This window comes from Gadus morhua, chromosome 1, assembly GCF_902167405.1.
Source record: "Gadus morhua chromosome 1, gadMor3.0, whole genome shotgun sequence".
Taxonomy (NCBI): Eukaryota; Metazoa; Chordata; class Actinopteri; order Gadiformes; family Gadidae; genus Gadus; species Gadus morhua.
Window position 1 is genome coordinate 18469166 of NC_044048.1, and position 17544 is coordinate 18486709.

Here is a 17544-nt window from a genome sequence, read left to right on the forward strand (position 1 = left end):
CTACAGACGCTGGAATGAGGCTTTATCAATCAGTTGAGGTAATAGATAGCGGGGAGAGGAGCGTGAGACAAGGTGCGAGCAAAGAGCAGTGTGGGAGTGTGATGTGTGGTTTGAACTCCTTCTCATAATAAGAGGTTCGTCACGATAAGGGCCCAATGCTCCTCACAGCCCAGAGGATAAACAGACACCTCCGAGCAAACCCCGTGCCTTCATGCATTCTAGGGAGACATCGCTATGTGAAAGAAAAGGCGGGCAGGAATGGGGGATTTGAAACGGTGAGATAGCACACTACAATAAATTGAAAACGATGTACACTGGCTAGCTAACATTTGTTGGCAAATTCCGTGGTTTTGTGTAAAATGCAATGGGACTGAGGTAAACTAGTGTAGACGGTTTCGGGAGAAGTTTGTTTTTCTCTAACGGCACACGTTTGTTTGAGAGATAAAGCCGGCCTTTCACTACAAAGGTGAAAACATTCCTCTATCCAATCACATGCCGACTAACTCATCCATAGGCCGAAGACAGCATTCTATGGGCATAATTAAAGTGAGTTGTATTTCGTCATTAGGTCATGTTTTTTCAAGAAACACACTTTGACAGGTTAACTAGGACCTAAGCTACAGTTTGGAAGATCACAGTATTAATTACTGTAAACCCTGCTAAACCTCAAGGGTTACGGAAAAGTCAATCTCAATAAATACGAGGGATATAGCCCTTTCCATCGCAGGTGACCGCCGCCCGGGCAGCTGAGTTAACCAGTGTACCGGGTAAGCCCTCTTCATCTGTACGCTGCTACTCCCTTTAAGTAGCTCGGCGGGCTACGTGCTCCCATCATGTCCATATCCCGCAGGAATGCTCCACTCACACCAGGCGTGTCCGCCCCGGGCTACACCTTTAATCGTTTTAAAGGTGCCTCCAACCCCTCCCGCCCCCCCTACCCTCACCTCCCTTCCCCCCCCCCCCCCCCCCCCCCCCCCCCCCCCCCCCCGCTCTGCCGCGGGCAGCTCTCATACCTCCGGGTGCCTTAAAGTGGCTGCCAAGCCCTGGATTGATTCAGCTTGAAAAGGATTGACGGGAAACAAGAACAAAAAAAAAAAAAGAAAGGAGGTGATTTATCCTGGTTGTTGTCAGGACTCAAGAAATGTTTACTTTTGCTCAGGGTTCTCGCTGCAGGACCTGCCAGGGCCTGCTCTCGCTCTCGAGCACAAGTTTAATCCGTGCCAATGCATCGCTTTATTCATAGCAGGTCACGGCAACGGTTGCAAACCTGCTGCCTCAAAGGAGTCATCTTGGTTGCGCAGCCTTTGAAAGAAGGGCAATAGGGCTGGGGTGCATGCGATAGCATCATCAATCAATCACACTTCATATCACGTTTAACATGAGTTGGTCTAACGCACACTTCTTAACTCGTGACGATACAACCGCACATTACTATGGTGATTCTGGCTCTGCTTGGTTTCATGTGAGCGCCAGGGTCACAGTGGTCATGGTGTCCACTGCACAGCATCATGGTGGACACGTTTAGGACCCAGCGATGCTCACCTTTGGGCCTCTGGATGCAGGTGTGCTGGTTGTCGCTCAGGAAGAATCCCTCCCGGCAGCGGCACTCGTAGCTGCCCATCATGTTGACGCAGATCTGCTGGCATCCCCCGTTGCCCTCCGCACACTCGTCCACATCTGGCAGGAGGACACACGGGTTACACACGGGAAGAGACAGAGCCCTGAGCACCAACATGGACAGAGTAGCAGTCAAGTCCAATTTGGGTCATATACAAAACCGTGGGGCCGTTTGTTTCACACAGGCTAGTCGAAGACTGTTTCGACTTTTTTCCCACCTGAATAAAACAGCACGGGCTTCAGAGTTCGGGCGCAAAGGTCACAGAATGAAAAGGGCGAGGAGGGGAGGAGAAGGAGGTTCTTTGGGGGAAGGGGGGACTCGTCTTTACAAGGGTGTGTGTGGGTGTTGGTTTGGGTGTGTGTGAGCGTTTTAACGCTTATCTGACATGGCAGCGCACAGCTTCCGCCCCTAAAAGAGCGCGGCAGCACTAAGCCCTAAAAAAACTCAAAATAAATGCAGACACAGCACAATCCTCCCGGCAAATAGGAAACCCGATCCAGCCGGGGCCAGAGTACCTGCCGATGACGAGTGTCTGTCAGAGCCGTGACGGCAAGAATGTGGGAGAGAGAGGGAGAGGGAGGAGGACTGAACAGGAGGAGGAGGAGGTGGTGGGAGACGGAGGAGGGAAGTGGAGGGAGATATGAAGAAGTGGCCGTCGGAGTGAGTGGAGAGAAAGTTCAGTGCATCGAGTGCAGCATGAGAGAGAGAAGACGAGAGAGACGAGGAGAAGGACACAACGTGAGCTGAAGTGCACACGGCCTCCAGTCTCCACACCAGAGTCTCCTGGGTGCCTTGATCTGGCTCTACTGGGCACAGTCACTCACCAAAGCAAACGCCCACGGCTCCCCAGGCCTAGCGTTGGGGGGACACTCTCCAGATATTAAAGTTTGCGTTTCGTAATGAATATCAGTCTGGCCCTGGCTGGGCGGTAATTGATTTACAAACATAGCCGAGGCCTTACGGTGTACAAAGAGCTCCAGTCAATCAGAGTGAGGCTCTCGCTCTCATCGCTGTTACCCAATAGATGGCAGGTTTTCGTTGAAAGAGTGAACTTCTTGTCCTTGCATGGCAATATCAGCAAGATATCGTCTGCGTTTCATATATTTATTATTGTTTACTTCGAAGGCTTCTTCCACTTGTGCAAATTCGCTTTCTTCAGTCGAATATGTCCGTAACGAAACAGAAAGCAATGAAGTTTCTGCTTTCCGGCCCAGGCTCTGTGCCGTCTCCCCCAGAAGTCCTGCTATAAAGTGGTAGGACTGCTGGGTCCGAGATTACTGTGTACACAATGTCTTTTTTCCCCCCTTCTTCTTTTTTTTTTTTACAATCCGTCATGCGAAACTAATTTACTGTCTATTTTTCCAGACTGAGCAGGCCGCTAGATTAGGTTTCCTTTCTGGGGGGGAAATTCTCGTCGAGTAAATTAAAACTTGGTCCTGTATTTTTTCTTCTCACCAGAACGGAGAGAGACACATGGATGAGGCTGCACATGCCGAAGTGTATACGTGTGTGTGTCACACCTGGCGACATCGCAGCAGAGGTGAGGCTAGCCAAGGGACAGCACACCATGCTGACCTCCTTAGTGGGGCCTGATAGTCCTGTACCTTGTGCTCACGGCTAACCAACACTGCTGCCTCTTCCCTGTCAAAACTTCTCTCATTCAGCCGCTCCCGCCATGGGGGAATTGAGTCACTTTGCAGCCAGGTGAAGATACGTCCCTTCAATAAATGTGTTGGAATTATTTATGTTTTTCTCTAGGTTTACTTGAAGGTGAAAGTAAAGAGGCAAGCACTTTTGGTCTGTCGCCCAGATTGGTCAGCCTTGATTTTAGTTACTTTTTAATAGTCGCATCTCTGAGCGCCGTCGCAACATGAAAGAGGCAGGAGTGGAGGGGAAGAGCTCGGAGCATACTGGCACATTAGAGCCCTGTACAGCTGCACCTTGGCAGATAAACTGCTAGGAGCACTTTAAAAAGCCCCACTGCCTCAGAGTGCAACACTCTGACACGTGCACAGGGAAACAGACACCGGAGGTAAGGAAGTAAGGCGGAGGATGGGCATGCGTGCGCACACGCACACACACACACACACACACACACACACACACACACACACACACACACACACACACACACACACACACACACACACACACACACACTTAAACACAGGAACACCCCTCCAAACACACACGCACAGAACCCCAAACTCTTAATAGAAAAAGGCTATACAAACACAAAAGTCATTAACACTGTGCCAAAATGTCCATGAAGTATTCTCCTAACCTCAAAGGGCATGGGGATATTCCTTCTCCAAACCCCGGGGTGCATCAATGAAACTTTCATTTCCTGGTTCCTTCATCCCACTAAATGAGGCGTTGCCTGTCAGTAGATCTCTTCTGTTTAAATAGCTCCTATAATTGCCTGTGTTGTGTGCTGGGCAAGGCTGGTGTCCAAAACAAATATTTCCAAGCGGAAAGCGGTTCTGGCACAAGCTAGCCAAAGAGCTAATGTTACTTTTTTTGGGTTGTTCTAATTCTAATGAGACGGTGAAAAAAATGATCTTAATAAGGTAAAAAGAGTTGCCCCATTTCTGAAAAATTTGACATGTCTTTGCTGCGCTTGAACGGACGAAGCGGAAAGCAAGGTTCAAACAGAGTAAGATTAAGAGATTGGTTGTGTTTGCGGAGGCCATGTCCGCTGGTTTCCTCAGATGGCCTTGACTGTATATATAACATTTGGCCTTGCGCTTAGCTTTGGAGCCATGTAAACACGGTGGTTAAGTTACAGAAACTCCTCAACCCGTATTTTGGAGAAACACTCAAGTCTTTCGTTGTCGTTTAAAAAGAATCAAAACACTAAAGGTTCACTGACTCCCAGACCATTTATTGCTGAGCCTGGTGTGAGGGGAGGAAGAGGATGGGGAGATGAGGAGGGGAGGCTGTAAAACCAGTCCCGTCTGTTCTCTGAGCGATCCCTGTATCCATCCAGTCCCCCTGCTTGGGGAGCCATCCGACGGACAGAACAAGCTCCACACAGGCCAGAGACAGGGAGGTGAGAGGGCCGAGTCTGGCCTATTTTGGCTCCTCGTTTACAGGATTTCACAACACACACAAACTTTAAGCAGACAGCTGATCGTAGCCAGGCTGTGACGTCAGCGGTTAAAAGAGCCTCAAGTCTTCAAAGCCTAACCCCCTACTGGCGGGAGGGGAATATGGCCTGGCCTTGCCGGGCATCAGAAACAAAGTGAACATGACAGCTACACTGCGAATGCCAACTGCCAAGCTGAATTAAACCGTCTCTTTGAAGGGACTGTCTTGTTCCCTGCTGAAGTACAAGGAGTACTACATGTACAGGTTGCTAGATTTGAGCACAGACCCTCGTCCAGATGGGATCAGGTTGTGCTTAGTGGTGTGTTGCATAAACCCATGACTGCTTATCTAACAAGGCACGCACACGCACACACCCAGTCCCAGTGCTCTTGATTGACTTATGTTATGGACCGTATCCATAAAACATTTAATTGGGTGTGGACGAATATATTCCAGTAAATAAGATGGGCCTGATATATTTATCCGCTTTGCTCCTAATACCCCTGTTTAAAAATCAAACTATAAATCCACAGCCATCATATAAACAAAAAATCTCATCCTTAATTTGCCAGTCAGGATGGATTTTTTCTTGTGCTTTTTTTATAAACACAACTCATACAGCTTTGATTGAACTCAGGCCGCCTTGACTTTTCCGCCCGTCGCCCAGGTTACCGCTCGGGTAAATAAGCACAGACTTCGGGCTAGGCTTCCAATCTCTTCCAGGGTTCTTTCCTCAAAGAAAAACTATGAGCTAAGGTCATACTAAATGGTATTTCACTGTTTCTCCAAAACAAGTCTGGAAGTATTTTAAAAACAAACCCGGGGATAAGTGTTTAGGAGGACCGCCTCGTGCCAAGCAGACGAGAGGAGGCCTTGTCCGGACGGCTCCGCAGGGCCGGGTGCTTACGTCCCTAAACCCAATCTCAAGCTTGAGTTTCTACCAAAGCCCTACCAGTGGGCACAGCTGTGTTCGTTCATTCATTCCCGTGGCGGACGGACAGACGGGGGGGGGGAGGCTGAGCGTTCCGTCGGAGGCAGTTGTTGTTGACGTTCTCTTCGGGGGGGGGCAGCTAATGCACCGATCCCAGATCTATCGTCGTCTCGCTCCCTGTGGCTCCCCGAGCCGTCCTGACACTCTCCTGTCGAAACCTGATCCCCTGCCCGTCACAACAACAACAGCAGCAAAGTGACTGCTCACCCAGAGAAAAAAAACTGAGATTTATTTGCATTTACAGTGGTGGGGATGTGAGGGGGAGACGGTGAAGACGCCTAACCCGAGGCGGTGTTTGTGCTGCCATCCCCTGGGTATGAGGTTCCGACCAGAGCGCTATTTTCACAAAATCGAGCCAGGAGATTGTCGCCAAGATGTCTCAGTCAGAGTCACGAAGACGCATTGTTGGTGTTGAGGCAATTTCATCAGGAAGAGAAAATCAAATGGTATTGCTCCATCGAAGACTGCCGGAGATTACCATCGCCGCCATGAAAGGACTGGCGAATTCACTTCAAGGAACGCATTGGAGCTCCCACCGGATCCAAGGCTGGACAACGCAAGGGTCTTTGGTCCTCACCTTTTCCCATCAGCCGCTGGTCAATAATTCATCAGTGGGAAAGCTCTGTGTTTGATTAGCCCACCTTAGAACATCACCATCCAGGATTATAAGTGCACGAACATGGGGGAGGTGCTGATGGTTAAAGGGAGGGGGCTTATCCAGCAGACGTGTTCAATCAGGAAGAACACTTGGCACTAACCAGGAGCTTCTGGATTAAGGGTTACAACAAAGCAGATATTTTGATCTGAATCCTTCAATGAATGCGTGTAAATCATACAGCCAAAGCTAAAAACATGTGTTTTTAGGAGTGACTTATAATGGTTTGCGGCTACACACTGACTTTAAAGTCCTCCATTGGCGTTTTTCTGCGTGATTAATCACGCCTTCTCTTTGCGGAAGGGTAAAGTAAAAGGATGTTCATTTCCCTATAGATTGTGCAGGGAATTGAGCCCCACTGAATCAATACAAATCAAATCATTGTTGGTCAATAGGACTCAAAAACGGAACACAACCCTCCGAGCTGCGATTCGGTGTTGAGGCACAGATTGCCACCACCACCCCCGCCCAACATGAGGGTCACATTTTGGGAGCTGAAAAAGCACAAGGGCTAATGAAGAGCTGGACAATGCAATTAAACCGGCAAGGTGGTGTGATCCCAGCAGGCGCAGAGGTCCGCCAGCCCGCATGCGTCGCAGGCATATCACCCTGTAACAAAAACTAAACACACTCGGTTTCCCCTGAACGAGCCGCTGTTGTTATTACAGCGGTCGGCCGGACCTTAGAGAGGTGATGCTTTTTTATATTTTGGGGGGAAAGTCTGCTGGATGCATTCTACCGACATGCATCCATTGGGCTGTCATCTTCCCGGCAGCCTCGACCCCAGGAATAGGATCGGTGGTAATTTTCCAGGTGCGGGCCGAAAGGTTAAAGAAAGATTTGTGGTTTGAAATCCATGCGGTGGTGTTTGTACAGATGCTAATGATATTTGGCACCAAACCGACCACTTGAGCGCTGCTAATGAATCACCTCTGTGAGAGCCAGAAATGTAGCCTTTTCTTAAGGATCTTAAAACACAACTCGTATATACTGTGAGTTGTGAATGCCGCCACGCTGCCGGTTCTATAGTAGGACTCAAACAGGCCACTTTCCATACATCTGCTACCCATTGTTCAAGAGGATGTGTGTTTTGGATTAAACAAACATTGAATTTTCATAGAGACTTGAAAATGGAAACAATTGTGAAATAACTATTTCTTGAACACCGTCATGAAAGAGTTGCAACAATTAAGTTTGATCCATCCTTCATTACTGAAAGATTTCATTGCCTCGCTGCATTTCCTCCAATGTGTCTCTCTCTCTCTCTCTCTCTCTCTCTCTCTCTCTCTCTCTCTCTCTCTCTCTCTCTCTCTCTCTCTCTCAGAGACCACAATGACTCTCGCCAGGAGGTGAATTATACAGTGAGTGACATTTCACTCCGCACAGGCGGACCCAGTGTACTGTAACATCGCACTCTTTCCACCTTGGTGATTGCTGACATCTCTGTGCGATCCCGGGGCCTAGCATAACGGGGGGGGGAACACACTGACGCCTTCCTCAGCGAGGTGGGCGCCACTCTTGCTTCACGCTCTGTCGCCCGACATCGCCGTCACCGCCGCCATAGCTGCCAAGCACCGCCAAGCGCCGGCATTATCCTGAATCATCAGACTACAGTGGATTCATGTGGAGCGGGCGTCGCGGGGAGTGGGAGCCCCTTGTTAGCGCAGCCTCGCTGTTGCTCAGGAAATTATTTTCCACTGAGGGTCAAACGGGATTGACGGTTACGAAACAAACGGACGCCGGGGGTAGCGAGATGACAGACAAAATATGGTGAATATCATGAATATGGAATAATAAACCAGAAAGGACTATTTATTTACAAAAACAGCTCGGGGGGAGAAAATACAACCAAGAACTATAAAGTCTGCAAATACTGCCGCTTCCCACTGTGATCGGGCGCATGCTTGGTCCTAAGGTGGCTATTGGACCCATGTGTGAGCTGTGATGGGCCTAGCCTAGCCTGGACTACACTTAGCTCCCCTCGTTAGCCTCGGGGGTCAGGGGGACTAAACGGTTCTCAAGGGCTGAAGGAGCTTAAACCTGGAAGCGGAAGCCCGGGGTCTTAACATGAACCCTCTGCAGGAGGACTCCCCTCCGCTCGCCTCTTTGTGGTGAGGATTATTTATTTAGCCGACTGGAGCAGGGAGAGAATTAAGACTCCAATTCAACCCCTCCACGAAAAAAGAGTCTCAAGAGGACTTTCCCTTCTGAGCGACTTTTGAAAGGAGCGCGGCTATTTAACCTATCAGGAATAATGGTTGAAGAATCTATTTATATAGAAGCCGGTGTGTGTGTGTGTGTGTGTGTGTGTGTGTGTGTGTGTGTGTGTGTGTGTGTGTGTGTGTGTGTGTGTGTGTGTGTGTGTGTGTGTGTGTGTGTGTGTGCGTGTGTGTGGGTCTTTGGTTACAACAAAAATAAAGAACAATCAAAGAGATTGATAGATGCTTTGTTGTCTAATGCCACAGCAGCCACACAAGGCCAGATACCTCAATTACACACCTGCATGCGAGCCATCTCATCCATAGCAGAGCAAATTATCCACATTCAACTTAAATCGGCTTTCTTAATGGCTCGGAAAATAGCCCCATCCGTACTTGTATGGACCGGGATTGTGTGTTTGTATGAGAGAGAGAGCCAGAGACATAGACAAAGACAGAGGGAGACAGAGACAGACACACAGAGAGAGAGAGAGAGAGAGAGAGAGAGAGAGAGAGAGAGAGAGAGAGAGAGAGAGAGAGAGAGAGAGAGAGAGAGAGAGAGAGAGAGAGAGAGAGAGAAGAGAGAGAGAGAGAGAGAGAGAGAGAGAGAAGAGAAGAGAGAGAGAGAGAGAGAGAGAGAGAGAGAGAGAGAGAGAGAGAGAGAGAGAGAGAGAGAGAGAGAAAAGACCGAAGAAGAAAGCAAAGGAAAGATAGAGATAAAAGATAAACCTAATGGAGGGATAGAGATAAACAGGGCCAAAGTGGCAAAATATTTTTTCACAAAGGCTGGTAAAACTAAAGCTAGTTTTAAGATGTCACTCAACAGGTTTTAACCCAGAGGGGTGTGACTTTATAGAGGGAGTGTGTGTGTGTGGGGGAGGGGGGGTTGGGGGTCAACCAAACATAATAAAGGTAGATTTCACCGAAAGGGACAGCGGGGGATAGAGCAGGAGAGGAAAGACGGCGTTGAGCGGCCCGTAAGAGGAGGTGGGAGCAGTGTTTTTCTCTTCATCGGAGATCCGTTTTAAGTGTATGGTGCGCTCGGCGAGGCCGAAGTGAATGGCACATCGGTGAAACATTAAACCATGGGAAAGTCTGCTTCTTTGACGGCTCCCCGACAGCTCCAAGCACAGGGTCAAGCTCTTCATAAGTGAATCCCTTATTGGCGTTGTGTTAAAAGAGGGATAGCTTATGGCTAGCATAGCAAACCAAGGTTCAAAGTTCAAACTCCTAACTGTCCCACTGGAACCTAAATGACCTGCCATGATGTGACAACCCAACCGTCAGAGAAACAGAAGGAATGCCGCGCAATGTATTATGTCAGGTTGAGAGCAAGATGGCCCACTACAGTCTCTGGGAACCAAAGCCTCAGCGTTTTGGCAGCTAAATGGGGTTAGAGAGGAGGTCAGTGTTTCATAAAGCGCAGGGATAGGAACACACTTGAACAAGTTGGCATTGTAAACAGACATTACATTACATAACACACGTACCTAGGCAGTTGTGTCCGTCGTGGGCCAGACGGAAGCCGTCATAACACGTACATCTGTAGTTCCCCGGGATGTTGATGCAGTCATGGACACAGCCTCCGTTGTACTCTGTGGCACATTCATCTAAATCTGCAGCAGAGAGAGAGAGAGAGAGAGAGAGAGAGAGAGAGAGAGAGAGAGAGAGAGAGAGAGAGAGAGAGAGAGAGAGAGAGAGAGAGAGAGTGGTGAGGGCGAGGAGAGACCTTTCATTTCTTTATATTATTAATGGTGTTCCATGGTGGTGGAAGGGGTGCAGGACAGAGTGGTCACAACGTTTCAAGGCACTCTGAATGCAGGACAGCTGATTGTGTGCCGTACCCAAGTGACCAAGGCAGAGGCCAGAACACAGCAGCACAGCAGCCTCTCCACTCAGCTCCACTCGTATGGGTCCATTAGCTGCTAATGATCCCAGGGCCCCAGCCTGGCTTCAGGCTGGAACTAGCTTCAGACGGCAGCATGGGACCGACACTAACCCTCTGCCCTCTAGCTCTCTGGGAGTGCTGTGGCACACACACATCTCACTCCACACCTCAATCTGATATCCAGAGACAGGCCAGATCTGCTAACTAGGCCTCTTGAGTCCCTCTCTAAATGTGATTCTGTCTAAATGTTATCGTTAAATATAAGTTAATAAGTTAAGTAATTAGAATACATTAAATATAAGCTTTTTTAAATGACAAATGTACAATATTTTGAATCATGTTTACAAAAACATGATTCAATGCAACATTTTTGGTGTAGCACGACATTTACACCGTTGTGTACTCCTTGAGGCTCAGCCAGCGGAGGCCCAATCTGCTGTGGTCATGAAGACCACGCAGGGCCTGGGCCAGCGGTCGCCAGGAGCTCCTCCAGAGGAGGTTAAGCCCGGGCAAACCATTAAGAAAAGAGAAGAAAAGAACAGCATCTAAAAGCTGACAGGCGATTAGCTTCGGGAAACAAGACGGCTCGTAACATCAAGCGGTGCGATTGCGGTCTTTGTAAATACGAGGGCAGCAGAATTGTGTTGTTTGCGCACCATTGGTTGCACATCATTCAGGGTAATTAACCCTGCCTTCATGAAATCTCACTGAAGGGATAAATATTTACAATCAAATTTTAGCTGGTTTTAGTGATAAAAAAAAAACTAGGAATAAACCACTGTTAAGAAATGTATACATATTCTACACAGAGTACATTTCTTATTTTCATGAACTTGTCTAAAGCAACAAGCGCTTTTGGCAAAGTATAGAAATGTAAAAATCCTCTTCCACCAACCAGACCTGCTAAATTCTAATCGTTTTACCTAGCATAGCCTTTACGTTTGTTTATCTAATATTATCCAAACTTGGATCCAACTGTAAAAGAAAGCAAAACGAACAGGGCTTACTACACTTGTTTAAACTGAGTTAGCGTTCGCTGTTTGCCCTCAGCACTCTGTCTCCTACTAAACGGACCTAAGAACACTTTTTGCAGACATCTTACTGTTCCCATCAATTCACCGGTAATCCAATCTGCAGCGTAGCATATTTTTTTACGAATTAAATTGAATAAAGCTAACTTTTATAACTTCCCGGCAGGAAGCCTTAGAAAATACACAGCTGAGTTAATTAAAAAATAATACAATAGTTAGGAGGAGGGAAAGAGACAACCTGACATTTTGAGGTTTTGGAATATTACTTTAGGACATAAAACCTTTTTAAGGGAAAAAACGTTAGAAAATGTGCGTGTAGTAAATCTGGCAGCCTGCGGCTGTGGAAGCATCCCAGACCTTTTGGCACACACACACACACTTTCTACTACCTTTTCATCCACCATCTTAATTCCCTTTCTCTAACAAGTGAAGAAAATGTATTGCTTCACACCATCCTGGAGCAATCTGCACCTGGCTCTTTCCCCCTTCGCTCAGTTTGTCACACACGCACACACTCACTCACGCACACACATGCACACACGCACACACTCAAAAGCCCTCACGCACGCACAAACACACACACACACACACACACACACACACACACACAGCACACCTAATGATACATGATAAGTGTGATACAATCTCTTTATCATGCATATCGGGTGGCCAAGAGGCATACATTAGGACAGAGGCCATCAGCGAGAACAGAGTGCTCCCCTCTCTGTGCTGAATCCCGCTCCTCGTGCTCATCCATAGACAACACATTCGCTCACCATCCAGGTGAGATAGCGCTTGCCTCGTTCCGGGGGGGGTTACCTTCACAGTGCTTGCCGTCGCCCTTGTATCCTGACTTGCAGATACATTTGTATGACTTGAGGGTGTTCTGGCAGATGGCGTCGATGCTGCAGTTGTCCAGCGCCTCCGCACACTCATCTACATCTAGGAGAGAGAGGAGAGAAGACTTAATGGAGCATCCAGAACACAGAGTTGGACACAGAGCACAGCACACGCAATACAGCATCATATAGACACATTGTTTGTATGCAAGTCAGAGTAACACATACACGTACACAATTAGGATGTTGTGGATATGCTTGAAGACAGAAAGTGATTCATTGGATTTTGATTGAACTGAACAGCATAGAGAAAGATATGCTGGTATTTTTAGATCAACATCTAAGCTCATCATATTAACCACTAGGTGACAACTCCAGAACACGGTAAACACCCCTCCTACGCCCTTATTGTATATTGTACGTCCTGGCACTTAATGTACGCACTTATTGTATGCTGTACGTCCTTGCACTCGAAGATAGTACTTAGGATTGTGTGGCATCTTTTCCTAGCAATCTTTGTTGTATACGGGGAATGGGTTAACCTAACAATTGTTAATGCTTGACACTTGGTTCTTTGAACGTCCTTACTGACAGCCATATTTTTTTGTGTCTCTTTCTTCTGACAAATGTAGTTATGTAAATCGCGTCGGATAAAATAATCTGCTAAATGTAGAGGTAAATGTAAGCAGGGCAGCAGCTGTGAAAGCAATGGACATATGTGCTAGTGGTCGGTTATTGATTGGGCTGACCTTTCAGCTGAGGAAGGGGGGGGGTAGTCTGTCCATTCCTCTTAAATATCAAGATGTTTATATCGAACGAAAGAAAACTGTGGAAGAGATGTATTACTAAAAAAAATGTTGAGTCACAACACCGACAATAATCTATTAATCCAGCCTTCAAACTCCCCATCGAAGGTTCCCGATCACACCCAGAGCGCTGAAGTCCCCACTAGGCTGAACTGATCGAACGTGGCGAAAAGTATGGAAATGCATCTGACAAGAACTGTGAGGAGGAGGAGAAGGATCAGATTTGGGGCTTCTTGATCCCACCATATCCGCAGTTAGCTAGACCAGGTGTTTGGGATTACCCCCCCCCCCCCCCCCCCCCCCCCCCCACCCCAGCCGGACCCCCTGCCCTCTTCCAGTCCCCCGTCCCCCCGTCCCCCTGTGCACAGGGGAAAGGCAGCTTAGCACACGGCTTACATAGCTTCTCATATCAACTCTTATCACAGGGTCCCTACAGGGGGCCGGGGGGGGGGGGGGCACGAGGGAGGGGGTCTGCCTCGGGTTTGCTTGCCCCGAGCCCAGCCTCATCAGCCTTATCTGTGCCCCCGTCTCTGAAGACAGAGGACTGGGTCTTCTGTGTAGGAGTAGCCCCATTTACATGTAGATGTAACGGCGAACCTGATCCACACGCTGGTCGTGCTGTCGTCCCTGGTTAGCAGACCAGGGGGCAGGGCCACTAAGACACTCCAAAGTTCCATTACAAGGTCGCCTACGTTCATTACACAGCAGAGATTGCTAACAAACAATATGCGTTATCGAGCAGCGCCCTTGTGCTCGGCAAATGATTGCATCGAGTGACGGTGTAAGATGGAAGTGGCATCCGAATCCAAACTCCTTTCTTGCCTGGCTCTCTCCATCCGTGTTCTTTCCACAAGCGAGGGCAGCCCAGGCGTACATTCACCCAGGGACTTCCTCAGCAGTGAAACAAGCTGCCAGCCTGTATCTAACACCCCTCATCAAGTAGATCTGATTCACTCAGGTTCTTCCACAAGGATCAACTCTTCATCCAATCGCAGGTCGCTCTGGAGAGTTCCTCTGCCAAATGAAGAAATGTAATTTGGACAATTAGCTTGTCCAAGATGACACTACACCTTTTCCCAGCAAAGCAGGCTGTACTTTTAGTTCATTTCGTGGCAGCCAGGGTATAGGTTTTGAACCAGGTAACACCTTGGCATCTCTCCTGCTCCCTGAAAGCAATTTAGGATTCTAGGAGCTTCCCGGGCCCCGTATTGATTTTGATTCCAGGGGAACAATGACTATTCTCCTGGGCCGGGCTGGCAGACCGCCTTTCCCCCTCACTGATTGTCTTCCAGGATAAGAGCAGGAAAGGCTATTGCAATAAGAGTTTTTCAATAGTGGTTGAATTAATCATAACAAAACATCAATGGCATTGTCAGCTGCTGTGGTTCGAAGGCTCTGAGGTGTTTAATATTCATTTAAAAATAGACTCTCTTAGCATTACACTCCTTCTTTTATTAATGTCCCTATCTGGTGCATCGATTGATTTCATTTTACTTGCATATCTTTTCATACAGACAGCGTTGCAAAAATGAAAATGCTTGCAAGGTCTTATTCTGAAACTCAATTTAAAACAATGACTTGCATGTCATGTCTTCCACTCATTGTAATATCTCCCTCCCTATGTGCAGCAGCCAAATGCAGATTCAAGATTGAAGCCTTACCAAAAAACGATGACCTCATTCACAGGAAAAGCAATTTAAACTCCCTTAAAAAGCAATACATTTTCCAACAGGAGCAAAGCTTATTCAAATATGTCTGTCAACAGAGTTATTGGCCTATTTTATACACGGCTGTATATCTCTCAAGATCATATGCTTGACAGGGAGCAATACAGGCCTACGCTTTCCCTTTTAGAATGATTCAGGGAGAGCAATAGTTCAGCTTGGATTTGCCATAAAGACAAGCTAGGGCAATCAAGGTCAAAAAGAATGACACAAAATCACAAAGTAATGTTTGCTGCTGTGCGTGTTAACAGAACTTCCACAACAAATTCTAATAAATCCAGCCAAAGATCCTGGTTTATACACAGTGACGACAGAGCCTAAACAGCCACCCATTCAGTGTTCACCTTCACACACATGTGCAGCTGAGCTTCACTTGGTCTTATTCTTAATCCTGAAAGCCTTTGGCGTGAAAATAAACATGTCAGAATCGATCTGTTCTACGGTGCAGTGCAGAGGACATTCTTCTGGATCCTGGAGGAGAGAAAAAAGCCAAATGCATTCAGTAATGCTGGCCTGGTAATTGACTCATGCCCAAGATGAAAAGCGTGTTTTTTTCACGCTTTGTTTCCTTCATTCTTTTGTGTTGATGTATCAAAGTAGTGAGCAACAAGTTTAGGCAGCAGAAGTCGAAGCCAGTGCTCTCAGACCAGGATGAATAAACAAAGTGAAAAGTACAAGAACCAGAAAGAAGAAAGGGGGATGTTGGGAAATGCTCAGCCATTTTAACAACTTCCTTCAGGGAGAGTGTCGTTCTGGCTATCGCTGTTGAAACCTTTTGCTTTGGGTTCAGGCACTTCAGAAAATGAATGCCACAAATGGCATGAGTCAGTGCGTGAACCCACTGACATCTGCATGATACTGAGCTAAGATATTCTCGGGAAATTGGCATATCAGTTTCATGAAGAACCACATTTCCTTTTCCTTGAATGTAGTTCTGATATTATAGGAATATAATGTATGGATAACATTTCACAATTTCTTTCCTATTTTAATAACGGATTTAGGATATCTATGGGTTCAACAAGAAATATGGCCGTTGACATTTCAGCTTTTAATGTGTTTCAAGGACCACTTGAAGTGCATTCAAAACCATCTGCTATATCTGATCGGGTTCATTACTAAGGAATTCATAACATTGGGAATATATACCAGGTATCAAGAGGAAGAATGTCCCAAACTGACCCCAGACCTCTCCACCAGCTTAACTACGCAAAAAACACCCAATATGTTATCATTACTTTATATGATTGGCCCTTGGCCCTATCAAGGATAGGTAATTATCAAGGATATGCCCTCCAGACCAGAAGCCCATCAGTCCCTGCAGAAGATTAAACCTTTTCTAGGTGTTCTGCAGCGGTCCTCCCATGCGACAGAGAGCGCCCACCTAGGGTGCTAATAGCCACGGAGGTGAGACCTGGTCACATGTGCTTTTTCCTCTCTGATTTCTGGCACGGCCCCGGGATAAGCGGCGTCTTTAGCTGGGCCGCTTGAAGGAAAGAGCGGCGGTGGAGGTGGTGCCGGCGAGGGGGAGTCGGCCAGGAATAGGGCCGCTCAAGATGAGTGTGTGTGTGTGTGTGTGTGTGTGTGTGTTTGAGTGTGTGTGTGTGTGTGTGTGTGTGTGTGTGTGTGTGTGTGTGTGTGTGTGTGTGTGTGTGTGTGTGTGTGTGTGTGTGTGTGTGTGTGTGTGTGTGTGTGTGTGTGTGTGTGTGTGAGCGTTGCAGGACCCACGGTGTGTAGTTCAAACACAGGGCGATGTTGACTCTGCCTGGCGGGACCCTCGGCTGTTTGCTCGCGCCCCCCCGAAGCATGCCGTCCAGAGACGTCGGCCTTCCTTCAGATACCGAAATAGCCCGAGTGAGGCTGGGACACCCATAGGGTCCACCTTTAGCGCGGCCCCCTTTGAAGTCGGGACGTATTAGCAGTCACCGACGCAGCCCCGGCGGCAGTGTTTACCCGTATGTTTTAGAGCGGCCAAAAAAAAGGTGTCTGACGATCCTCGAGCGGTGTCGCTCCGCATACGAGTGAAAATAAGCACGATAAATCCCACGCTGTTTTTATTACACGGTCGTTGCAGCGCCAGAGGAAGGGTGGTGAGTTCAAGACCTTAAAAAGGTGTTCCTGGGATCACTGTGTTTGTGTTACTGTGTGTAATTACAAGGGAACAAGTATTGTAATTATCCATTTAAGCACAACACTTACACTATAGTTAGGGCTGCGGCGGGGGAGGGTAGGGCTTTGGTCAGGATAATTGCTTGGGGAGAAGAATAGCCAAGAACAATACGGGGACCGACTTAATGGCAGAGTCGCTGGAACCCGGAGTTTCTAGACTTAAAAATCCAGCCTATATGAAGGAACACTTTAAATGCATAGCAAGATTCTGGGACACATTTCTAAGTTAGTATTGACTCAGGATGCAGGATTCGTCAGACGGTGAATTGGGTGAACTAGGCAGCTTTAGCCCCACAGCAACGCACCACTCTAATATTGTATTCCGATACGTGACCTACGTGTGGACGCAACGAATCCGCTGCAGATAAATCATAGTGACAGATCAATGGACAATATTGCCACAGGGGAGATGGTCATTGCATAATTATCACTGGAGCCTGAACCTGTTTCATGTTTATTAACTGCTGCAAGGAAGGAGACTCACCCAACACCCTCCTTCCAAACACACACAAAAAAAATAAAAAAAGGGTTTTGA

General features: G+C 47.6%; 1 protein-coding gene across 2 annotated transcripts in view; it reads right to left on the reverse strand.

Moving 5' to 3' along the window:
• The window catches only part of scube3 (signal peptide, CUB domain, EGF-like 3), a 63676-nt gene that overhangs the window by 37232 nt on the left and 8900 nt on the right, over positions 1 to 17544 (reverse strand). For both annotated transcript variants that reach the window (XM_030359539.1, XM_030359531.1), the window contains exons 2-4: positions 12291 to 12413; positions 10043 to 10168; positions 1543 to 1677 (exon numbers count right to left, since the gene is read on the reverse strand). In XM_030359539.1, the coding sequence (XP_030215399.1) occupies positions 1543 to 1677; positions 10043 to 10168; positions 12291 to 12413 (384 nt within the window). The remainder of the gene's footprint in view (positions 1 to 1542; positions 1678 to 10042; positions 10169 to 12290; positions 12414 to 17544) is intronic.